Source organism: Cydia amplana, chromosome 23 (assembly GCF_948474715.1).
Source record: "Cydia amplana chromosome 23, ilCydAmpl1.1, whole genome shotgun sequence".
Taxonomy (NCBI): Eukaryota; Metazoa; Arthropoda; class Insecta; order Lepidoptera; family Tortricidae; genus Cydia; species Cydia amplana.
This window is the reverse complement of record NC_086091.1, coordinates 8,087,717-8,113,559: the sequence shown is the minus strand read 5'-3', so window position 1 is coordinate 8,113,559 and position 25,843 is coordinate 8,087,717. Positions and strand designations below refer to the sequence as shown.

Genomic DNA, 25,843 nt, shown 5'->3' with positions numbered 1-25,843 from the left:
AACTGTCATTTCAGTCTACCGAATAAAAAAATAGACTTTAGATGGAGAGAGTCATACTATCTTTGTCTTACACTAGTACGAGTAGTACGACTAGTACGAGCACCCAAAAGAAAAGGATGAGTATAGTTTTTTTTGTTCCTATTTACTGACAAATTGGTTTGACCATCTATAGTTAATGTTATTTGGAGATGTCTTTTTTATTATATGTTCGTTTTTTTTACTTTATATAAAATGCTTGATTCTTTTACTACACATGCACATGAACTTTTAGTCTGTCAAACAACTTTGTTAGTAGAAAAAGACGCGAAAATGTTCATTTATTTATATTTTGCCGCTTTTTTCTACTGACGGAAATGGCTTGACAGACTATAACAACTTGCAATAAGTTAAATTAAACGCAATCACCTGAAAGCGGGTAACACTATTTTTTTTTTGTGACGGCAGCATTTGTCAACGCCATTTAAAGATGGCTGCCTTGTTGTTGGCGACTGTTGGGCGCTTGTTTGGAAATTAATGTTTATTTCTTTGTATTATTATGAGTTCAATTGATTATGTTTTCGTAATTGTGAAGATAAACGCATGATTTAGTTAATTGGTGAGTGTTAAACAACCTTTACACGGTGCAACATAATGTAGAATACAGTTATTATAACCATCCATTTAGCGCAACGTGAGGTTTTCTTGTGCTTTCTTTGTAAGCATCTCTAAATATAAGTTTAAGATTATGATCTTTGTTTTTGTTCAGTCTGTTGTCTTCAATACGATAAATTTGTTATGTAAATCTATTATTTACATAAGTTGTGACCTTAAATGCGTATTTGCTACTCGTGTTAACAAAAGGGCACATTCGCAATTCTTGTCATCTTGTCGATTTCTCGGGAAAGATCTCGTGTTTTTTTATTGTTATCCGGTAATTGATTTATTTTTCATACAGTACCATCGTTGTAGTTTATAATTGTATTAACTGTAGCTCGTGGCAATAAAAAACAGGTGAATGAACTTTATTATGTTTGGTGTCGTCGTAGGTTTGTTTCTACGAAATACTTTCTAAAGACCATAACATGCCAATATTACAATAGATTTTCTTAATCCGTTATGGATGAACGTTAGAATATACCAATTAACAAAAGTCATCGACTACATGGCGTGTACGTTAACATTAGTCAGATCAGATTTGTTTATTTACTGAGTTCTAATGTCCTTGTTTTGATAAGAGAGCAATAGCCACAATAACACATTGCTTTTTCTATCACAATTACTTACTTATATAGCTATATGATAATAGAGTTGTTGTACTGTAGCCAACAACCACAAAACAAGTAATAGTATTTCATACATTGCTTCAACACTAATAATGCTTCCATTGTAGGTATGCAGTCACTTTGCTTCATAAGTGTTAATTTGTAGGTCATGGCTTGTGTCACAACCCCAAATAGCACTTTAGTTATTCCATAAAAACTAGTTTATATGCCTTCATGGTGTTAATTGTTTTAAATGTAACATTGGCAGGCAAAAGGTACCCCATACTTGGTTAATAATGATTAACTTGTCCCTGGCATGTCACCAATAGTTTCTTCAGGGGTCCAGTTTTAAAAATGCAATAACCATTGCAATCTGTTAATGTTGTTGTTGTTGTTGCGGTCTGGATCCGGACTACGGTCCTCCATTTGTTGACCTCTACCCGGGCAAGATTAAGGTTAAAAGACGCAGAGGAAAGCCCAGGATCATGTATCTCAGCCAAATATTTTTTTTGACATAACAAGAGTTTCTGTCGTGTCGTATGAAGGAGTTAAAAGGCTGGCCCAGCAAAGAGAAGAGTGGCGATTACTCCACCAACAAGAGCATAGCTCTTAGATATAGATGATGACACTAAACTTCAATTAAAGTTAGCTCATCATAATTTACTGGTCTGACAGAAGTAATTGTGCTCTAAAATACTTTTATTGTCTAAAAATAAGCAAAAAATTGATAATGAACTTACATCATAGAATTTATTTCAGGTAGTTAACCCGGGCGCTGCCCCAACAGTCACCCTCGAGGAGAGCCCTCAATGTCCCACCTAGCTTAAGCCTACTTTACGATAAGTTCAACGTTAATTAGACAAGATGTGGCCCGCACCGCAGTACTCGCACACCAACCAGCCCAAGTCCAATGAGCATCAGAACCAGCAGAATTTGAAGACGCTGGGGATGACCTCAGCGATTTCCATGGCAGGTTCGTACCCACAGATATTAGTTGCTACCGTTGGCCCACAAGTTTGTGTAAAATGATGATTTCCAACAAATTTTAGGGGACAAGATTTTTTTAGGGTTATTTTTGTTTATAATTGTGCCCTTTCAAATTATAGGTAGAGTATGTGTGAAAAGAGAAGAGTCGTGAAATGTATGGAGCCCAATACATTCCACAACTCTTCTCTTTCCGAACAGACTCTATAGGAATATGTTTATAATATAACTGTATTAAAGTACCTACCTACTTAAACACGAAATTTAATACCTATGACTAAAATCACTACATAGTATAAAACAAAGTCGCTTCCCTGTCTGTCTGTCTGTATGCTTAGATCTTTAAAACTACGCAACGGATTTTGATGCGGTTTTTTTTAAATAGATAGAGTGGTTTATGTATAATTTGTTAACCTGTGCGAAGCCGGGGCGGGTCGCTAGTTTATTTATATAATAAAAAAAAATCGTTTATTGGTCACAGTCATTATTGTGTAACAAATTTAGAAAGGGTTGGGACCTCCTAGTAAGTATATCAATACTTGTGACAGGAGACCCCGCTCTTCCATAAGCAAGTTAAGGGTATACAAACCAATAGAATACTCGTCAATTATGTAGGTACAGAAAGTAATACATTAAAACATATAATTAGACTAAAGTAACAACAGTTAACAATTCAATGTAATGTAATAATCTGAGAGTACTTTATATAGTGGTAATAATTATTTTAGTATATAGTAGGAAAGTTTTGTTTTAACATTAGGAAAATAATAGGTTAGGCTTTGTTACGTGTTATGTTAAATTACCTATATTAATAATGTGTGTGTGTGTGTGTATATATATATGTGCGTGTGTGAGAGACCGTGTGTTAATGATAGGTATAAGTATGTTGATTAATTATCAATAAAATTATAAGATGAATTTAATTTATATCTATTACCGAGTATTAGAATGTAATAATAACTCTGTTTGCTCATAGTTTAAATTATTTAACCAATTCCGGACTCCTTTTTTACATTGATATGTCTGGAGTGGATAGATGGATAGTGTGGCATCAACCGAATTATACAAGTGGGCTGCTTGTGAAAATGTTGTCATTCATTGCACTAGTCGTATGAAGAGGAAACTAAACTACCTAATTAACAAAACATTACAGTTTATTTAGTAAATTGAGACATACACGCAAGTAACATTACAATAATATTTTGCACAACAAAAAGCGCAATATATCTGAAGGCCTACTCCGAAAATCGAAAATCTAAATTTCGCTATCTGCCTCTCTATCGCACGATTAGGGGTCATCCATTAATTACATCACACGTTTATGGGGGGGAGGGGGTCAAGAAAATGTGACATGTTGTGACAGGGGGAGGGGGGAGTCACAAACTTTGTGACGTCAATTTAACTTATTTAAAATACTTAATTCGCTGTACAGTTAAATAACAAATTTTTGGAAAGATAATCATTTTTATTCGTTTAATTTTCGTTCCTAATCAATTTTGGGATATAAAATTGCTAATATTTCTTTTTTCAAAAATATTTTGGTAAAATATTAATAATAGGTACATTGTACAACCTACTTCATTCGATTTGCCGATTTCGTTAAAAAAATGTGACGTCACACCAGGGCGGAGGGGTTTGCCAAATGTGACCAAGTGTGACAATGAGGGGGGGAGGGGTCAAAAAACCTAGAAATTCTTGTGATGTAATTAATGGATGACCCCTTATGGAAGAGACATGCATAGAGAGGCAGATAATGAAATTTCGTTTTTCGCGGTAGGCCCTCTGAATTTTTTTCGCGATATTAAACAAGCGTCTGAGCAATTTTGGCTTATACATAAAAGGGATAATAACAGTTGACCTCAACCAACTGGTTTGTCCTTAAATAAGTCGTTTTGTTCGTTGCCTAGCCTTGCATCTGACATTGCAATGCAAGATTCCATATACGGGAGGGTGTTATGACCCCATTCAAACGAATATTTTGCGTCCCCTTTTACAGAGTAAGGAATAAACACAGTAACCTATCTACGAACGTTTAGTAACGTTCTCATCTATTATAATAGGATACAGTGATCGCTTGTCCTTGCTGATCTGGAGATATGGGTAGACATTGTGACGTGTACAGCAACACTATACACGACCGCCAAAGATGTAAATTGACTATCTCCATACATATTCGTTGCAATCTAATTTGAACCATTCATGAAACAAATTAAACAGTTTTTCTTTTGTTTCATTGCGTTTTAAAACTAGCGAAATTCGTTCCAATTTACTAATAGAACAAGATACAAATTAAAAATTTGAAAACTTTCTATGGTGGGTCTTAAGAGGTTAAGAAAAGGTAATAGGACTAGAGTTTGTTTGGAAAGAGAAGAGTCGTGGAATGTATGGGGCCCAATACATTCCACAACTCTTCTCTACGACTTCTTCTGTGCGAAAGCACAGACTCTAATAGGGTAGATCCGGTAGATATTTCCCAAGAGGGTAGACTGGATTTATCCGAGTTTGAAGTTAATCGAGTTAATTTACCATCTTTGGATCTTATGTCCTTGCAATAAGGTTTACCAATTTTTGTTTATTACCTAACACCCTGTTTTTGCGCGTCGCACGATATTTTATTGCAAGATAGCTTACTCAAAATAAATCTACTCTGGTCAGAGAACAGGAATGTATTACTTCCTTTTAATAACTAAGTGAAACTGGTTTATACAAATTATAACTGCAGCTACACTCTTAATAAGGTCAGGATTGATAAACGCTCTTATCAAACTTGTAGTACAGAGGATTATGTAAATCTATAGGTAGCATATGTTATTATTTGATTAATGAATTATACATCATTTTCGTATTGACCAGATGAAACATTTTGCTGTCTGTTATTTTTTATTTATTTACTACTTTACTAGCGACCTGCCCCGGCTTCTCACGGGTTACACAAAACTTTAACAAATTATGTACTTAAACATTTCTCAAGAATCACTCTATTGACAGGTGAAAAACGCATGAAAATCCGTTCAGTAGTTATTGAGTTTATCGCGAACATACATACACACAAACAGATAGACGCGGCGAAGGACTTTGTTGTATAAGGTGAAGTGATCTAAGCTTTTTTTCTCAAAGAAAAAGAGCGTTTTAAGAGATATTTTCAGTTGTTACATATTCATGATATGTGATCCTCTGAGGGTAAAATTCTCCGCCATCTGTTTCCATGCCTGTTTGTATACAAATAATATTAAATACTAATACTAAATAATATAAAAATAATAGCGTCTTCGTGCTGGGTGCTCAGGAGAAACCGAAGGATTTTAATATTTTATTCCTGATCACAAGATCACAAAATCTCAGACAATCAAATAAAGTCTTATTTTTTGTAAAATACGCTATTTTTATCGTGAAGTCGTAACTGCGTAGTCGTAACAAACATTATATCGCAAGAACTTTGCGAAATTTATTCCAAGTAAAGAAACCTTACCAATTCTGTTTTTTTTGCAAAGTCGTTCATAACTCATTCATTCCGTGATTTTGCTCTTGTTATCCTCTGTTTAATTTAGGGCCAAAACGTTTATCAAAAATGTAAAATTATAAAAAAACAGAAATGAGCAGCAATAGGCAGGGATCGGGATAATTAGGGGATAATTATCAATGACAGTTATCTTGATAATTATCGTGATTTTTATGCCTGATAATTATCGATTTGATAATAAATAAAAAAAATAGCAATAAACGTCCAATTAGTTTTTACTATCAAAGAATTCAAAGAAAATAAATATAGCACCATCCATACTTGGGATAATTATCCGATATTTATCGGATAACTATCGCGATAATTATCAAAGACTAATTATCTGGATAATTTCGAACACTGACAATAAGAACATGGCGCTAGTGCAGGGTAGAGGTAGACGTTTATATTTTATTACTTGCTGTACTTTGTAGCACATTTACATTTGTATTGTAGGTCCAAAACCGATCGACATCGAAAAGACGAATGAGCTGAAGGAAGCCCTAATACCGTTCGGAGTTTTCGAGTCGGATGCTGAAATGGACCACCGGATGGAAGTGCTTGGAGCGCTACACAGGCTCGTGAGGCAGTGGATACGGGAGGAGAGTATGAGGAAGAATATGCCGCCAACTGTTGCTGATACTGTTGGTGGGAATATATACACGTTCGGATCCTATAGACTTGGGGTAAGTAAACATAATTTATTATAAATACTTAAATATAACGCTGAAAACAATACACTCTTTTTGTTTGGGCAGTCGTGTAAAAACACATAATTCGTGGTTACATTCATATAAAACAAAGACTTAAAAATAGTAATGGTTTACATGTGCCTGAACTAGGATTCCCTGCATTTCAAGCGTGAAATATGGCAAGCATTGTAAATAACAGGTGAATTTCCAATATGACTTGGAACTCCGGTAGCCGTTTAAGAAGTGTAACGCTCTTATGGTAGCTCATATGGTGGAAAGATTTGCTGGCTATGGATGAGGTCTTGAATAGTCTTGATGGCTCAGATGGCAGAGCGCTGGAGTATCGATCCAGAGGCCGTGAGTTCAAGTCTCACCCAAGACAATAATATAACCATTAACTTATGTAATTGCACAGGTCCACCACCGCGGCGCTGATATCGACGCGCTCTGCGTGGCGCCGCGACACATTGACCGGACAGACTATTTCCAGTCCTTCTACGAACTCTTACGCCAGCAGCCACAGGTCAGTACTTAACTACAGGGTGGCCAAATAAGAGGTATACACTTTATTTTTGAAATTTTATTCTATAAAACATAAAAAATATTAAGTATTCCTTGTTAAATATAATATGTAGGGTCAGCAATTACACATGGAAAATAATGTCAGACAAATGTCCACCTCTAGCAGCATGGCAGATGCGAACCCTTTTCATCGCGTTTTTCATCACTTTTTCACACATTTCTGGCGTTATCTCAGCGACAGTGTTTCGAATATTTTGTTTTAATTGCTGAAGGTTCGTTGGCCTATTAGCATAGACACGTCCCTTTAGATAGCCCCACAGAAAAAAAGTCAGGAGCTGTTAAATCAGGCGATCTTGGGGGCCAGTCAATGTCACCGTTTCTCGAAATTAATCGACCGGGAAACGTTATTTTTAATGTTTCTATTGTTTTTAATGATTAAAACACGTTGTTCCGTCGTAAAACGCTCCATAATAAATTTGCCGTATCTACACAAACTAATTTTCATGCAATAACTGTCATATTTACCGCCAAAATAAAATGGCGGCAAAAAAAGTTGTATACCTCTAAGTTGGCCACCCTGTACTTACTACATCATAACTTCACTTACTAAAGGCTCCTTCGCACAAGGCGCGTTTTCCGGGCGGCGCGTGAGCATTTTATATGTAAAAGCGGCGCGCCCCGCTCATGCGCCTGTGTGACGGAACCTTAAACAATATACGTCCCACTGTTGGGCAAAGATAGTTTTCGGACGATGTTTTCTACCACCGGATAGCAACTGGAATATATCAAATGATATTTATTATACAAATACATATTCGTTGACTAACTCATTTCGTGTCAAGGTTTAAATTAAACCAATAATGATCTTAGAATTCTTAAGCAGTTGATAAAGATGATGATTATGATGAGATTTGCAAAGAAAGCGTAGACGAATTTTTTTTTTCAGAAACATCTATGTACCTAAATGTCAATATGTTCCTATAGTTCGTTTTTTTAGCATTAGAAAGAACTTGAAAGAAGGTAAGCGATTTTGACATGTCTTTTAATTGAAAAACACTTTTTAAAAATCAATAACTATTACTTATGAAAGCAGAAGACTATTCGTTAGGTGCACGACTGGTGCTGCTCTCATATTGCAGACTTTCTACGTTAAATCTTATGGAGTAAAATTAGTTCAAGCGGCTGCCGCTAGTACTAATGTCAGACATTCCATAAGATTACCTGTGTTTGTGACTATCAGCGCCAATTCCCCCTCCACCGACTGCGCACCTTGCCAATAAAAGATCGTATTAGATTCATAATTGTTACATATTTACCGTAACTTATTTTTAAAATGTGTTTTTCAATTAAAAGACACATCAAGATTGTTTACCTTATTTCTAATGCTAAAAAAACGAACTATAATATTAATTGCAGTATTTCAATGTGTTAGAAAAATTCTCATTGTATATCGTATCGTGAACGTCTTATTTACTACACAGGTTCGGGACTTGCGCGCGGTCGAAGACGCTTTTGTGCCAGTCATCAAAATGAACTTTAACGGTATTGAGATAGATCTGCTATTCGCCCGGCTCGCTCTCAAGGAGATACCAGGTAACTCGAAATCCTTAGTTCTTAACCGGTTGTAGCCTAAAGGACCCAAGGGTCTGGCTGTCTTAATAATTGGCTTTTAGGGTGAATCAACTTTTTCTTGTCACTCGTTGCCATGGTTACGTTCTCCTGGGTCACTCTTTAAAACCTGATTTTTATGCATTTAAACTCACCAAACACGCTTTTTGGTGATACTTATAAACCCTTTCCATTGAGGGTCGTCTACCAAGCGTGTCAGAAGATGGTGGTGTACAATGTCTTCTAACAAACTATGCTACTATTGTCTCTTGGCTGACCGGACAGAATAACAACAAGAAATAGTTGATCCACCCTTTACGAAAACGTTCCAACGCTAAGAGAAAATTAGGTTTTATTGGGAATAATCCGATTTTCTAACGATGTTTTCCTTCGTTGTGGGCATAGACTAGGAATCCTCTAGACGGAGTTTAGAGCAATTATTTCATGAAACCGATGCTGCCAAAAATACGGGGGGACGAGGTGAGCGAGTCCCGTGCCGTGATTGGTCCGTTCAAAGACACGGACGTCACACAAAGACACTTTTAGTCGAAAATGGAGTAAAACTACCATATATTTGTGGCAGAGGGGGTAGCGCTATGCTCAGTCTGGAGGATGTCTTGTCTGTGGTTGTGGGACTTAAATGATTTCGTAAATGAGTTTCAAGAAACTCAGTATGATCTGGGGTTTGATTGAACCTACAGCCTCGGGTTTGGAAGCACTACTTTAGGTGTGCTGCCATACTAATTGTACTCTTAAATATGTTAATTATTAAATTATATTGTACAGGCGTTCACAATATCTGACGCACTCTAACGCCCTGGCAATAGAGGCGTGTTCATATATTTGTGAGCGCCTTAGCCGCTCCGATATATCTTATGGCGACTGTAGATAATTATTAAAGCTCAAGAAAAACAGACAGTTTGTTGCTGGCTATTTAAGGTTTAATTTATCACAGCATATTCGCCTTATTCGTCAACAGATAATTTCTTTTGTATCTTTTTGACTTGTTAAATCAAGAGAGTCTTTAATCTTTATCCCATGCCATAGAGAAAAAAATACATAGAGTGCTCACTCCATACATCAGTTTTAGTACCAAAAAGACTATTAGCATCTAGCATCGAGTAGCGGAACTAATAGTACTGCTACTTGACAATAGATGTAGCACCGACCGGAAAGTCTTATGCTGTTGAGATAAGACTTTCCCGTCGGTGCTACATCTATTGTCAAGTAGCAGTACTGATAGTTCCGCTACTGGATGCTAGATGTAGACACTGAAATTAATAGTCTGAACTGATGTATGGAGTGAGCACTCTATGTATTTTTTTCTCTATGCCCATGCTAAGTGTAAGGCCTGAGTGGACGCTCGCTCGGCGACGCGTGCAGCGTGGCTGTGGGCTCACTTGTGATGTGAGCAGCGTGCACTAAGGCCGCTCCTATACGTGCGCATTTGTTTAACATGCACGCCGCACGCCCAACTCGAGCGTCCACTCAGGCCTTAAGCTTTGGATTCCTCCGAAAACGGTGCCGTCATATTACGGCCGCTATATAGCGTTGACTGACGTCACTAGAACGTTGTCTATGTAAACAAGATGGCGCGGTTTCCTAGACGGCGTTACGTTACGTTGATTGTCAACGTAACGTAAGGTGACGGCCGTCATGACCTTGTCGATAGTTTCGTGAACGTTTTATTAGATAGCGGTGACGCCATTTTGAATAAATGACACGAGATTTGAATAAATGATTCCGTACTACGATTATTTTCCTCTTCTGATGATATTTCATCCTCCAAGTAAATTATAGATGATCAAGCAAATCTTGTCAGTAGGAAAAGGTGCGAAATTAAAATTTTCTATGGGACGTTATCCCATCGCGCCTACATTTTTCAAATTTGCCGCTTTGACCTTGGTGGATGACGGTGTGTTATGACGCCGTGGTACTTTCCACATGTCGCCACCGTAAAGACGGCCGTCTTTTGCTGCCGCTATATGACGGCCGTCATATGACGGCACCGTTTTCGGAGGAATCCAAAGCTTAAGGAACAGGATTTGGAACTCAAAATAATAAAAAGAAATTTCCAGGTTCCTTCGACCTTCGAGACCGCATGCTTCTCAATAAAAAGAAATTTCCAGATTCCTTCGACCTTCGAGACGACATGCTCCTCAAGAACCTGGACCAGAAATGCGTCCGCTCGCTGAACGGATGTCGCGTGACCGACGAGATCCTTCGACTCGTACCCAACATCGACAACTTCCGGTTGACTCTGCGCGCCATTAAACTGTGGGCCAAGCGTGAGTCTATACTCTACATATGTCCCACTGCTGGGCAAGTGGACCCAGGTTTCTTCTCATTATACAAGAGGATTGGGTCATAATAGGGTATTTGACTGTATATAAAATAAATTATTTCACACCATGCATGAAATAAAGCATCAGATAATTACTAGAAAAACATAGATAGCGGTAATTTTTGAACACAAGTTCTATTTAATAAATCGGATAGAAATATAAAAAGTAGGTGAGTTGACCGTGATGTCACTGTGTAATGTTTCATATAAATTCCATATAAGCAAATCGTTTTGACAGTTCTAAAAAAGAAGCTGATTTGACTAGTAGGAAAATACCCTATTGATTAGGTTATCTGTACACACACCTTTGATATGGATATTTCACGAAAATAAACAGGGGGATCCTTTGCTGCATGCTACGTACACTCCTTTACGCGTTGGTGTGGCACCTAGGGGTTTCACTACATAGTATAAAACAAAGTCGCTGTCTGTCTGTCCCTATGTATGCTTAGATCTAACTACGCAACGGATTTTGATGCAGTTTTTTTAATAGATCGAGTGAGTCAAGAGGAAGGTTTATGTATAATTTGTTAACCCGTGCAAAGCCGGGGCGGGTCGCTAGTAAATAAGAAACTTGACATTGATACGTCACGCGAATAAACAAGGGCCGCCTGCGCTGCTTTCTACTGTTCGCGAATATTTCTCTGCGCGTTTAAGAGTCTATTGCCTAGTGGCCTAAATAGGGAACTTAAACTTGACACTACTACTTCATAGCCAATAAACAGGTGGTTAATGTGTTGCCTATAGTTCAGACACGCTTCCTATTCTCGACAGGTTTCTAATCTTTACAATGTAATCCTTTTCCGAAAATTAATTGACAATTTATATTTCGCCCAAAAGTCCAGATATACTTTTTAGAAGCCATGCTTCGAACTCTAGACGTCACTAGACTTATATCGACCGGGATATGAACCGTGATTACCTTTAGTATTGTTATCGAGCTCCCGATATTTCGACTCGGTTACATGCATCTTGTTCACGGGTTACTGAAGATAGCGGGCGGGTGTCGAAGTTGTGTAAAACGTCACTGCTTGATCATTCCATTAAACTTAATCCTATTTGTCATCAGGTCACGGCATCTACTCGAACACGCTGGGTTACCTCGGCGGCGTATCCTGGGCGATGCTAGTCGCCCGCACTTGCCAACTCTACCCGAACGCGCTGCCAGCGACATTGCTACACAAGTTCTTCCTGGTCTTTAGCCAGTGGAAGTGGCCTCAGCCCGTTCTGCTGAAACAGCCTGATAGTGTCAACCTGGGCTTCCCGGTGTGGGATCCGAGGGTAAGTTATCCTAACCAGCAAGCTTTCGTAAGCTCCACGCTAACTTCAACAACACAGCCTCGCTTCAGCCACAAAATAGATACAGTACAGAAGTCAATTACATGTGTGTACTTCACTTTTCATACCTACGCTCAGCGGTCGCTCTAGGGTTGTCAACTATGATTTATGCACAAAAAACTATCGTGGTAGCTAGTGGCACTCGTATCTAGTAGTGGCCGGGGCGGGGTGCTTACCTACCTACCTAACGTTCTGTTTAACGTTAAAACGGACCACCGAAATACAAGCAGATACCTACTTACCTCTCTGAAACAACTGGTAGCTTAAAAAACGATAATTCACCGTTTAATGTTGAATTTAAACAACCGTCCACTGAACAGTTATAATAACTTTTTTTTTTTGTTTCTCCATTATTGCACAAAAAAGTTCACAGACGCGTGTCTCAAGCGGTTGACACTCGCGCTCGCACTGGTCCCAACCGGTCCGAGATATCGTGTCTGTGAACAGTGTCTATGTGTGCGTTGCTCGAGCGCACTTTGTATGTAGATTGACTTCTGTACTGTATCTGTTTTGTGCTTCAGCTCAGTCCACCCACATCGATTAGGCCTTAAGTCAGGCGTGTCTCACTCCGCGATTTCGTCGCTTTGCTACAGGTAGCTAAAAGTACATCCGTTCCACACCAATTTTGGTGGCTAGCCATAAGCCGCGCGTGGCGCTGTCGCCACCTAGCGGCCATATCTGTGCTGATCGTAACAGACGCGTTTTGTTAGAGAGTGAGTCTTCTGTACCTAGTACTATTATTTATTCTGTGCTTAAGTGCCCAAGGCCGGTTTCGAACTGGCGTCTCCATTGGTCACCGTAACCCTCAAGCCAGTCAAGATAGCTACCGTCTCAATTCCCTTACTATAGTCAAAGGACTGTCTCATTTTAAACATAAAGATAATCGTACAATATTTGTCTTACGCTAGTACTAGCACCCAAAAGAAAATTATGAGTATAGTTTTTTTGGTTCTTATTTACTGACAAATTGGTTTGACCAACTATCTTTAAAAGAATTGTCTTGAACATCATATCAAGACTAGTTTGCGGTTCGTATGCAACCGCTGTAATTACGAGAGACAGGACAACTTTTTGACAAAAAGGTCGCACGGCTACAGCCGAATATCAACCTTCGTGCATTCCGACAAGGTTCACATTGGCACGTCGCGTTCGTAAAAAAGTGGTATAACTAATAATCAATTTTTGTTAAAAGGTAAACGTGTCAGACCGGTTCCACCTAATGCCAATCATCACCCCCGCTTATCCGCAACAGAATTCCACCTTCAACGTGTCTGCCTCAACAAGGACAGTCATCATGGAGGAATTCAGACTGGGTACGTAAAAAAAACCGGCCAAGTGCGAGTCGGACTCGCCCATGAAGGGTTCCGTATTTAGGCGATTTATGACGTATAAAAAAAAAACTACTTACTAGATCTCGTTCAAACCAATTTTCGGTGGAAGTTTATATGGTAATGTACATCATATATTTTTTTTAGTTTTATCATTCTCTTATTTTAGAAGTTACAGGGGGGGGGGACACACATTTTACCACTTTGGAAGTGTCTCTCGCGCAAACTATTCAGTTTAGAAAAAAATGATATTAGAAACCTCAATATCATTTTTGAAGACCTATCCATAGATATCCCACACGTATGGGTTTGATGAAAAAAAAATTTTTGAGTTTCAGTTCGAAGTATGGGGAACCCCAAAAATTTATTGTTTTTTTTTCTATTTTTGTGTGAAAATCTTAATGCGGTTCACAGAATACATTTACTTACCAAGTTTCAACAGTATAGTTCTTATAGTTTCGGAGAAAAGTGGCTGTGACATACGGACGGACAGACAGACGGACAGACATGACGAATCTATAAGGGTTCCGTTTTTTGCCATTTGGCTACGGAACCCTAAAAACCGGCCAAGTGCGAGTCGGACTCGCGCACGGAGGGTTCCGCACCATCAACAAAAAATAGAACAAAACAAGCAAAAAAACGGTCACCCATCCAAGTACTGACCCCGCCCGACGTTGCTTAACTTCGGTCAAAAATCACGTTTGTTGTATGGGAGCCCCACTTAAATCTTTATTTTATTCTGTTTTTAGTATTTGTTGTTATAGCGGCAACAAAAATACATCATCTGTGAAAATTTCAACTGTCTAGCTATGACGGTTCGTGAGATACAGCCTGGTGACAGACGGACGGACGGACGGACAGCGGAGTCTTAGTAATAGGGTCCCGCTTTTACCCTTTGGGTACGGAACCCTAAAAACTGTAAATACATAAAACAAATTTCGTCCTTTGGACCGGACTATTTTAGACGCGATAGTGAACTGGATAAAACGAAACGAGACGGAAAAAAACGATAAAACGAAACGACGAAACGAGACGAAAAATTGATAAAACGTTATATGCATGAAGGTTCAATTAAATTGTATCCTTTGCTGGCTGTTGCCCAGAGAAAAATGGAGGTTTGTCTTTATTATTACGAGTATTGTAACTTATTTTTTAGCTAAGATTTGGTCTCCCAGGTATAAACTGAAATATATATCATTTACATAATATATACGAAAGAAAAAAGTGATGAAGCCCTTCAGTGGTGGAGGCCGACCCTATTTCAGTTTTTAAACTATAATATTTAAAACTTTCGCGTTTTGAACACATATTAACTCACATTTATAGACGGGTCTATCGCGAATTTATTTTATTACCTTTATTTACCGATGTTTCGACACAGCGGGCTCAGCACGGTTCCATTTTTATCGACTATCACTATGTCAAATTTATATTATTAATATTTTATTAGTTTTATTACCATGGCATACTCAATTATTTTATTATCAATGGCTGGGACTATGTGTATATTGTAAAGTTAATTTATTGTGCTTTCTATTTTAGTATAATTTAAGTTAATGTAGTAAGTAATTAAGTTAATTTAAGGTAGTCGTATGTAGTACAAATTTAATGTATTATAAGGACCCATTTGCATGCTGTCAAAAACAGCTAAAAAGGCTTGGAAATGTAACTTTATAACACCTGTATGTAAAACCCTTTTTATGTGTAAATGATTATGATTATGCCCGCCACTTTCGCACTTACATACTTGTTAGAACGTGACAGGCATGGTGATAAACGATAAAAATGCTACCGTGCTACTAGGGCAGATTTCAGGTTTTATATTTAACCGTTTTTTCAGGCCTCGCAATAACAGACGAGATAATGCTCTCAAAATGCGGTTGGGAGCGTCTATTCGAAGCGCCCAACTTCTTCGCGCGCTACAAGCACTTCATAGTGCTGCTCGCCTCTTCAGCCAACAAGGACGACCAGCTGCAGTGGTGCGGGCTGGTCGAGAGTCGGGTCAGACATCTCATAAGTAAGATTTTTATTGTATATCTCATGTAAATAGATAGATAATTTCTTTATTCATACCCACAACATACATGGCATTAAAAATACAAGATAATAACATGCAAAAACAACTTTATTACTAAAAACGATTAACTATTACTTTAAAACTGTTTACGGCTCTAAGTTTTAATTTAGTTTGCGAGTTACCAATTTAATTCTGTAGATTAAGGTAGCCATAGGAAGTAAAGCTTTGGTTTCCTCCGAAAGCGGTCCCGTCATATAGCGGCCGTCTCCATACAAATACTACGACATCCATAGTTAGCCGTATTATTTAGTATGGAGACGGCCGCTATATGACGGCACCGCTATCCTAGGAAAACCGATCTTTAGGAACACTATAGCAAAATAATCGAGTTTGAGCTTATTAAACTCATGTTACAGATGACTAGTTTAAAGATAAGTACACTCGGCGATAAAATCTTGTATCGAAAATTTATTTTATTCAAGGATTGTTGTCGTTTTTAGGGTTTTCGGTCAAAAACCTCGAAAACGACACCAATGATGTCCCTCAAATCTGGCATGCAACTTTTATTCAGATTACTTCTACCTAGTAGTTTGCTTCAAAAACTACCTATGTAAATTAGTATAGTATCAGGATTTTTTTTTTAATCTCTACCTATGTAAAGATAAATAAAGATCCTAGAGATATTTATGTATATGACTATGACAGTGTTTTGGCATAGGGCAGGGCATATGGCACATAAAGAATAAAGAATCAATGCGTGTAACAAACGAAATGTCGTCTGTTGCATCAGGAAACATATAATATATTCTTATTTTTTTATTACAGCAACCCTAGAAAGAAACCAACACATAACCATCGCGCATGTCAACCCGGAGTGTTACAATTCAGTGCCACTGAATATCAACAACGGGCAGCCTCTCGCCTTGCCGCCTGGTAAGCTCTTCTATACTGCACTCGTATTTAATTCTCACCAAATTACAAAAACTATTTAAATTTAAATTTTATTTGACGACCGGTCTGGCCTAGTGGGTAGTGACCCTGCCTGCTAAGCCGATGGTCCTGGGTTCGAATCCCGGTAAGGGCATTTATTTGTGTGATAAACACTAATATTTGTTCCGGAGTCATGGATGTTTTCTATGTATATAAGTATGTATTTATCTATATAAGTATGTATATCGTCGCCTAGTACCCATAGTACAAGCTTTGCTTAGTTTGGGGCTAGGTTGATCTGTGTAAGATGTCCCCCAATATTTATTTATTTATTTATTTAAAGCTTTGGTTTCCTCCGATAGCGGAATCTCGTTTCTCCATACAAATACTACGACATCCATATTTAGCCGTATTATTTAGTATGGAGACGGCCGCTATATGACGGCACCGCTATCCTAGGAAAACCGATCTTTAGGAGAGTTTCTCTTCTCTATACGAATAATAGAGATATTTGAACTTTGTTTTAAATAATAAAAGTCAAGAATAATTGATAGAGTTAGAGTAAAAAATATAACATTTCTATTTCAGGTGCACCAATCCCAGATCCTGGTACTGAAGTCAAAAAGAATGAAAATGTAAGTCAAACATTATTTTTATTTTAAGATTAAGGCCATAATTAAAATAATGAACTATTCAGATCTAGTATTTTTGTAAATCAAATTTAATAAACAGGCATCAAAAGTGTTAACCTTTTCCAAGCCGTGTCAAACACAAAAGCTGTCACTCAGACGCCACATCATTGAAGTGTCAAAACTGAAGTTGAACTTTATGTATATGCACGTAGGTCGATGTTGCTCTGTGGTCTGTGACCGATTAATTGGTCTTTGGCGTTGAACCTACGGTGCGGATATATCGGTCATTGGCGTCCAAAAGGTTAAAATACACACCTTGTTTACCATTGAAAGTACACTCTAATAAATTTGCACTTATCAGAGGGGACTTTCAATGTATTTTCAAATTATAAATACATATTAACGGTGTTTGTAAACGTCTGTCATATATTTAAATATGAACCACTAAGAATCATTTATCTCTATGCCTTTTTGACAGTGTTTCTTAGAAAGAGACAAAACTTTACAGACATTTACAAGTTTTATAAATAAGCGGTTGATATATTTGTCAAATTTCCAGGGTGAAGTACTAGCGAACCACTGTTCCATGTGGTTCATCGGTCTCGTGTTTGAGAAGACCAACCTCAACGTAGACCTCACGTACGACATATCGACTTTCACGAAGAGCGTGCATTATCAAGCAGAGAACACTAATATGCTGAGAGAAGGCATGGCTATTGAGGTGAGTTATCCTTCCTTATTAGAGTGTAAAGTTTGAGAGGATGAACCTAAACGTAGACCTCACGTACGACATATCGACTTTCACGAAGAGCGTGCACTACCAAGCGGAGAACACTAATATGCTGAGAGAAGGCATGGCTATTGAGGTGAGTTATCCTTCCTTATTAGAGTGTAAAGTTTGAGAGGATGACCCTAAACGTAGACCTCACGTACGACATATCCAATTTCACGAAGAGCGTGCACTACCAAGCAGAGAACACTAATATGCTGAGAGAAGGCATGGCTATTGAGGTGAGTTATCCTTCCTTATTAGAGTGTAAAGTTTGAGAGGATGACCCTAAACGTAGACCTCACGTACGACATATCCAATTTCACGAAGAGCGTGCACTACCAAGCAGAGAACACTAATATGCTGAGAGAAGGTATGACTATTGAGGTGAGTTATCCTTCCTTATTAGTGTAAAGTTTGAGAGGATGAACCTAAACGTAGACCTCACGTACGACATATCGACTTTCACGAAGAGCGTGCATTATCAAGCAGAGAACACTAAGATGCGGAGAGAAGGCATGGCTATTGAGGTAAGTTATGCTTCCTTTGAGTGTAAAGTTTGAGAGGATGGACCTAAACGTAGACCTCACGTACGCTGAGAGAAGGCATGGCTATAGAGGTGTTTTTAGTAAGTCTAACGTTTGTTTTAGATATATTACTTTCATGAAAAGCGTGCCTTAACAAGCGGATCTTTTTTTTTCTTTTATAATATCTGCGATCAGTCGCAATATATAATCAGATTGGTTCAAGGAAGTATGATGTTTCCAGAATGATACAGTATTCCCTAATTCCTTAAATATCCAGCACATCAGCTCTTTTAAGTCGCCTGATATAGTCTGGTTTAAGTAATGGGACGGTCAGTGGATTTGGATGCATGGTCAGGCGGATCAAAATCAAATTTCTATTATACCTTATGTGTATAATTGCATGAATTCTATAGTAATTTAAATTGTATTTTTTTACTTATTTTCTCGTAATGCATGTTAATTATAAGATGTAATTTTTTTTAAAGATGTGTCCCGCCGAGATTGTTTCCGGTCCCATATTGGGATACCCTCCTCCAATTGAGGGGGGATTGAAATCTCGGAGCAGAGGTGTAGGGTTGGAGCCGGTCTACCTAGCTTTATTTGACGTTCATAAGCGTATTGTAATTATGCCTACTTGAATAAACTATCTTATATCTTTTTATAAATATAAATATTGGGGGACATCTTACACAGATCAACCTAGCCCCAAACTAAGCAAAGCTTGTACTATGGGTACTAGGCGACGATATACATGCTTATATAGATAAATACATACTTATATACATAGAAAACATCCATGACTCCGGAACAAATATTAGTGTTCATCACACAAATAAATGCCCTTACCGGGATTCGAACCCAGGACCATCGGCTTAGCAGGCAGGGTCACTACCCACTAGGCCAGACCGGTCGGCCGATCTAATCAGAATCAGAATCAGAAAAATATTTATTGCCACGAAAAAAAATCCTTATCAACTAAGTACAATATATAAAACTTAAATACTAAAATAGGTTCAAATTAATTAAAAAGATAGGTAATTATAATAATATAAGAATGATTGGGCAATGGGCTCCAATCTCAGCATATGCCAAGCACTCCAAGCAGAGGGCCTAGCGCTGGTTTTCAGACTGGACCCTTGAGATCGGTCGGTCGCAGTTTAACAAATTACCGTGCTTTGCTAGGCTTAACAATTACAATAAAATCAACAATGAAACGAATGCTCCCCAGGTGCGGCACGTGCGACGCAAGCAACTCCACCAGTATCTGTCAGCGTCGTTACTGGTCAAGCGCGAGCGTACAGCGTCAGGAACTAAACGCAAGCCTGACGCGCAGCCCGTCAAACCGGCGCCTAAGAAGACTAAGAGATTGTCAGAGAGCAGCGTAAGTTTATAACACATTTTTAGGGTTCCGTAGCCGAATGGCAAAAAACGGAACCCTTATAGATTCGTCATCTCTATGTTAGTTTGATTTGATATTTACGGCTTAGTTGTATTTTATAATTATTGATGTGTTTTTTTTTTGCTGTATGTAAATTCCATATTGACGTGTAAAAGTGCCCTTGTGGCCTATTTGCTGAATAAATGTTGATATTTGATATTTGGTCATGTCTGTCTGTCTGTCTGTCCGTCTGTCTGTCCGTCTGTCCGTGTATGTCACAGTCACTTTTCTCCGAAACTATAAGAACTATACTGTTGAAACTTGGTAAGTAGATGTATTCTGTGAACCGCATTAAGATTTTCACACAAAAATAGAAAAAAAAAACAATAAATTTTTGGGGTTCCCTATACTTAGAACTGAAACTCAAAATTTTTTTTTTCATCAAACCTATACGTGTGGGGTATCTATGGATAGGTCTTCAAAAATGATATTGAGGTTTCTAATATAATTTTTTTCTAAACTGAATAGTTTGCGCGAGAGACACTTCCAAAGTGGTAAAATGTGTGTCCCCCCCCCCCCTGTAACTTCTAAAATAACAGAATGATAAAACTAAAAAAAATATATGATGTACATTACTGATGTGTAAACTTCCACCGAAAATTGGTTTGAACGAGATCTAGTAAGTAGTTTTTTTTTAATACGTCATAAATCGCCTAAATACGGAACCCTTCATGGACGAGTCCGACTCGCACTTGGTCGCTTTTTTTTTATTGAAGTGAAAACTTCTTTAGCAGCGCTGGGCACTTTTTGAGGCGGGGAAAAAATGATAAACTCGAGACATCGTAAGGCGATCACGTGACCGTAAGCCCCGTAAGGTGGCCACTCATAATCATACCTCGCAACCGAGCTAGCAAATCTGTAGCAATTGTACGTCAGGGTTATCACTACTACGCATAAACTAAAGTACAAAAAATATTTTTTCTTTGTTTTCAAACACACCAATATTTTCAAGCAGTGAAAATTCCATGTTAATATTTGAAAGAAATGCGTAAAAAAACGTGATTTTATAAACAAAATAACAGATACATTGAAACGCATCTAATATTGACATTGACCTGTTAATTTATATTATTTTGACAGTAAATTAAACCGGGTTATATCGGAAGAGGGTCAACAAGGTTCTCGATCAATTTTATTAATCTTACATACAATAAAGTTAAAGCAAAATGGTTCATCAGAATCGCCAACCCTGACACAAAACTGTCATATGCTACGGTTTTGCTAGCTCCGTTGCGGGGTATGCTCATAATTTAGATGGCATTTAAATCAATAAATAAAAACTCGATGTTATTTGACATTTATGTTGCGGACTCCTTTTCAAAACCTTAAACTTACCTTTTTACACACTCTTTACCTATAGTATGTAAATAAACATGTCAATGAAAAAGTGTGATCTTATTTGAGAATGATAATAATATATAATAAATAAATAGAATACCTCCGCTAAATGTATGTATCGTGTTACCGGGCGTCGGTAACATAGTGAGGTGAGTTTTTACTTCTATCGGCACTCCCGGAGTGCAACCCGTTGTTTTTTTTTTTTTCGATTTTAGTGTTGCTGGGTAAAGGTCTGTCTTGTTGATCAATCGATTGAGCTTTAAGAAGGCCTCGTTTCATGATGATCAATTTTCTTTTAAACATTTTTATGATCACATGAGTTGGAACGAGGCCAAGACAGAAAAGCGTGCACCTTGTGAAGGCCCTAATGCACCTTTGGAGACACCACAACAACAAAAACTTGTTTATTATTTTGATCTCGTATTATAAGGTAAACGTACTAGTACTCGACATGCCAATGCCCAATAGATGACACCCTGCCGTCACCTCTATTGACAATGACTTAAGTTTCAACATGTACTGAGACTGTGTTGAGTACCAGTATGTTTACCTTATTTGAATATTATGTCCCAGACATTACACATCTAAAGAATTTTTTTTATTTTTTTATTTTATTAATTCATAAAATTTACACAGCATTACAGCGGACTAATACGCTATGAAATTTATAATAGACAGTATTATTAGGGCTTGCAAATATTCGAAACTTTCAGATATTCGAATATTCGACTTTTTCTGACGACGTATTCGAATATTCGAATAATTATTCGAATATTATAAAAAATAAGAAAAAGAACGAGAAATCGGTTTATTATCGTTTTATTCAAAAGCTTTTTTCACAGATTGCTAAAACTAAGGATATTTTGGCAGAAATCCACTTAATTGACTAGATTTTATCATCCTACTATAAGATGCCCACATTTATAAAAACAAGTAAAACGCCAAAATTAGACGTATTTAATATTTCTAGATAAAACTTATTGTAAATGCGTCGTTGCGTGAAATAATATAACTTTAACCATCCAAACACCTAGGTATGTAAGATATTTTTAGGGTTCCGTACCCAAAGGGTAAAAACGGGACCCTATTACTAAGACTCCGCTGTCCGTCCGTCCGTCCGTCCGTCTGTCACCAGGCTGTATCTCACGAACCGTGATAGCTAGACAGTTGAAATTTTCACAGATGATGTATTTCTTTGCTGCTATAACAACAAATACTAAAAACAGAATAAAATAAAGATTTAAGTGGGGCTCCCATTCAACAAACGTGATTTTTGACCGAAGTTAAGCAACGTCGGGCGGGGTCAGTACTTGGATGGGTGACCGTTTTTTTGCTTGTTTTGCTCTATTTTTTGTTGATGTTGCGGAACCCTCCGTGCGCGAGTCCGACTCGCACTTGACCGGGTTTTTTTTAGTAGGTAATTATTTTCCGATATAAATTAACTTGTAATCACTCAGAGGCCTGTAAAAAGGCCTTTAATTTTATTGTATTTTGAATCTTTATTGACTTTATTTGTTTTGGCAAGTTATTATTCCTAATGGTCGGCTAATTATATAATATTGGAATATTTAAGGGAAAAAGTTATTTGAGTACTGGGTGGATTATTCGTCAGCTAAAGGTGCATGGTTAGATTACCAAGTTGGGCAGGTTTGGTATGATTAAATTTGAGAATTGCGATAAGTGGCAAGGTTTAGACTTCAAAAATTCGCTTAACGTACGCTTGTACTGAATAAACAGAATGACCCTTTAACTTAAAACTTACGCACCGTAAAAATAACATACTTTTTGATTTCGTTTTCTTTTAAATTGAGTTAGGTTTCACTGTATTCACGAAGTCTATCGAGAGGAATACACTAAAAATATTATTTCCTTCGTATTTGGGTACCTACCGTTCCTCATTCACTGTAAATACCCGGAAAACACACAGAAACTGTAACTACAGCGGATTACATAGATTTTTTTATAGTAATAAAAAATATTCGAATATTCGAAACCTGAGCGGCCGAATATTCGAATATCAAAACAGGTCGAATATTCGACAAATTCGAATATTCGAATATTCGAATTGCAAGCCCTAAGTATTATACAAACAAGGTACACGATACAGTCTAGAAAGGAAAAACAGAACAAAATGAGGGGGGTGTCACTCCGCAGTTTAGGTACATTTGGCCGGCGCGCCCATCGGACAGGCGTATGGCAGTGGGCTGCCGCTCGGCGCGCACGATAGTCGCGTCACGCGGCGCTCGCGCAAAATTGAAAATACACAATGGCTTCGAAACTTACTTCCGTGAGAATCAGACATACTATCTCCGGATAAAAAATGTAGGTTTACATAATCAACGTTTGTAATTCCTACATATTTATCTTAAAAATAATAAATCAGTGGGTATAGGTATAAAAACTTGTCAAGTGATAACCCCGTGCCGACACTCACAGCTCGGTCATAAAACTGTGGCGCGCAAAGGAGATTCACGGTTCGTGCGCGGTTATAAGTTTCAATTTTGCTTGTAGGCGGCGATATAGGTGTAATTTTATACCTAAATCTGACTTTTGTGAAGGAGTGAATTTTCTGTACGGTAGTACTATTAGTTACATCATAAAGGCTTCGTCACACAGGCGCGTTTTCCGGGCGGCGCGTGAGTGATATAAAACTCGCGCCCCGCTCACGCGCCCGTGGGACGAAGCCTTAAATAAGCCGTGAAACAAACTAACCACACCTCATTTTCCCACAGACGGACGAAGTGAGCATCCTGTCCTACAACGACGACTCCAACTCGTCCAACGTGTACGAGCTCAACCTGAACTCTGCCCCCGCCCCCGCCCCCGCTGCCCCCGCCCCCGCCTCCGGCTCGCCCCCGGCGGCGAGCGGGGCGGGGCCAAGCATCGCCTGCACGTAGCAGTACGAGGAGTGGCGCCGCCGGTTCATCTACGGAAGCGGCCCCAACCAGGCCAAGCGGCACACTGCGGCCCGGGCCCCGCTGTGAAGTGCTCACAGTGCAGTGCAGTGCTAACCAGTGTTGTGACCGAGTGATCTAACTATTTGGCACCCTATCTGTGTCCAAATACTGCTATTTGAGGAGCCCGGGCTCCGCTGAGCTCCCACGTGTAGCGTTCGGTGCGCTCTAGGTATGGTGTTATTTTTATGCCCGCCCCCGCCCCCGCCCCGCCCCCGGCTCGCCCCCGAACAAATTAGAAAAAACAACAAACCCTTTAACTGCCAAAGACTGACTGTCAGCCCAATATCATTCGTGCATTCCGACAAGGTACACTATGACGCGTCGCACGTGACAGTCGCCCCCGCGGCCCCCGCCCCCCCGCCCCCGCCCCCGGCTCGTCCCCGGCGGCGAGCGGGGCGGGGCCCAGCATCGCCTGCACGTAGCAGTACGAGGAGTGGCGCCGCCGGTTGATCTACGGAAGCGGCCCCGCCCAAGCCAAGCGACACACTGCGGCCCGGGCCCCGCTGTGAAGTGCTTACAGTGCAGTGCAGTGCTTACAGTGCAGTGCAGTGCTAACCAGTGTTATGTCACAGAATAACTAATAGTACTACCGTACAGGAAATTCACTCCTTCACAAAAGTCAGATTTAGGTATAAAATTACACCTATATCGCCGCCTGCAAGCAAAATTGAAACTTATAACCGCGCACGAACCGTGAATCTCCTTTGCGCGCCGCAGTTTTATGACCGAGCTGTGAGTGTCGGCACGGGGTTATCACTTGACAAGTTTTTATACCTAAAGTCTATTTTTTTATTCGGTAGACTGAAATGACATTTCATAGTATGAACATCATGTGTCATTTCATACTATGAAATGTCATTTTAGTCTACCGAATAAAAAAATTGACTTAATACCCACTGATTTATTATTTTTAAGATAAATATGTAGGAATTACAAACGTTGATTATGTAAACATACATTTTTTATCCGGAGATAGTATGTCTGATTCTCACGGAAGTAAGTTTCGAAGCCATTGTGTATTTTGCGCGAGCGCCGCGTGACACGACTATCGTGCGCGCCGAGCGGCAGCCCACTGCCATACGCCTGTCCGATGGGCGCGCCGGACAAATGTACCTAAACTGCGGAGTGACACCCCCCTGGTTATGTGACCGAGTGATCTAACTATTTGGCACCCTATCTGTGTCCAAATACTGCTATTTAAGGGGCCCGGGCTTTAAGGGGCCCGGGCTCCGCTAAACCCCTACGTGTAGCGTTCGATGCGCTCTAGGTATGGTGTTATTTTTATCGATCTAACGTAACGTATCGCGTAACGATTTAGGCCGTTACGCCTCAATCTATGACTACCGATGGTTCGTTTCCAGCTGTCGTGCATGGGCGTGATCTAACTTTTTAAGTCTAATGATCACCGAGTGGATCGTTGGTCAAATAAGTATGATATCCTAAGACTTGACGCCCCACAGAGCTATATGGTTATATAGAACCATATAATTATCGGCTAGAAATAGCCACCCTGCTATATTGGGTTGTGCTGACCTCACAGGCGCACTTGGTGATACACTAGTCACTTGCCAATAGTGTTATTTACTTCATCAAATTTATTTGCCTTATAATAAGAATGAAACACGACACATTCTACATGTCTATGGGCTGACTTTCGTCTTTGATAACTTTGATTCGGA

At 38.9% G+C, this 25,843-nt stretch overlaps 1 protein-coding gene across 1 annotated transcript; it reads left to right on the top strand.

The window, feature by feature from the left end:
- The first annotated feature begins 440 nt into the window (after positions 1-440).
- Positions 441-24,104, top strand: LOC134658659 (poly(A) polymerase type 3). Its single transcript, XM_063514311.1, has 14 exons — positions 441-595; positions 2,001-2,214; positions 6,181-6,410; positions 6,832-6,939; positions 8,420-8,531; positions 10,676-10,834; positions 11,960-12,171; positions 13,421-13,541; positions 15,397-15,573; positions 16,399-16,506; positions 17,092-17,138; positions 17,695-17,856; positions 19,660-19,812; positions 23,940-24,104. Exons 2-14 carry the CDS (start codon positions 2,106-2,108, stop codon positions 24,102-24,104), a joined length of 1,863 nt encoding a protein of 620 aa, XP_063370381.1. The 5' UTR covers positions 441-595; positions 2,001-2,105.
- The last annotated feature ends 1,739 nt before the right edge of the window (positions 24,105-25,843 follow it).

Excerpts from the sequence above, each read along its gene's own strand:
- LOC134658659 (XM_063514311.1), top strand. The coding sequence starts at position 2,106 with ATGTGGCCCGCACCGCAGTACTCGCACACCAACCAGCCCAAGTCCAAT. Across the intron at positions 2,215-6,180 it reads CTCAGCGATTTCCATGGCAG|GTCCAAAACCGATCGACATC; the intron begins GTTCGTACCCAC and ends TTTGTATTGTAG. Across the intron at positions 6,940-8,419 it reads TCTTACGCCAGCAGCCACAG|GTTCGGGACTTGCGCGCGGT; the intron begins GTCAGTACTTAA and ends TTTACTACACAG.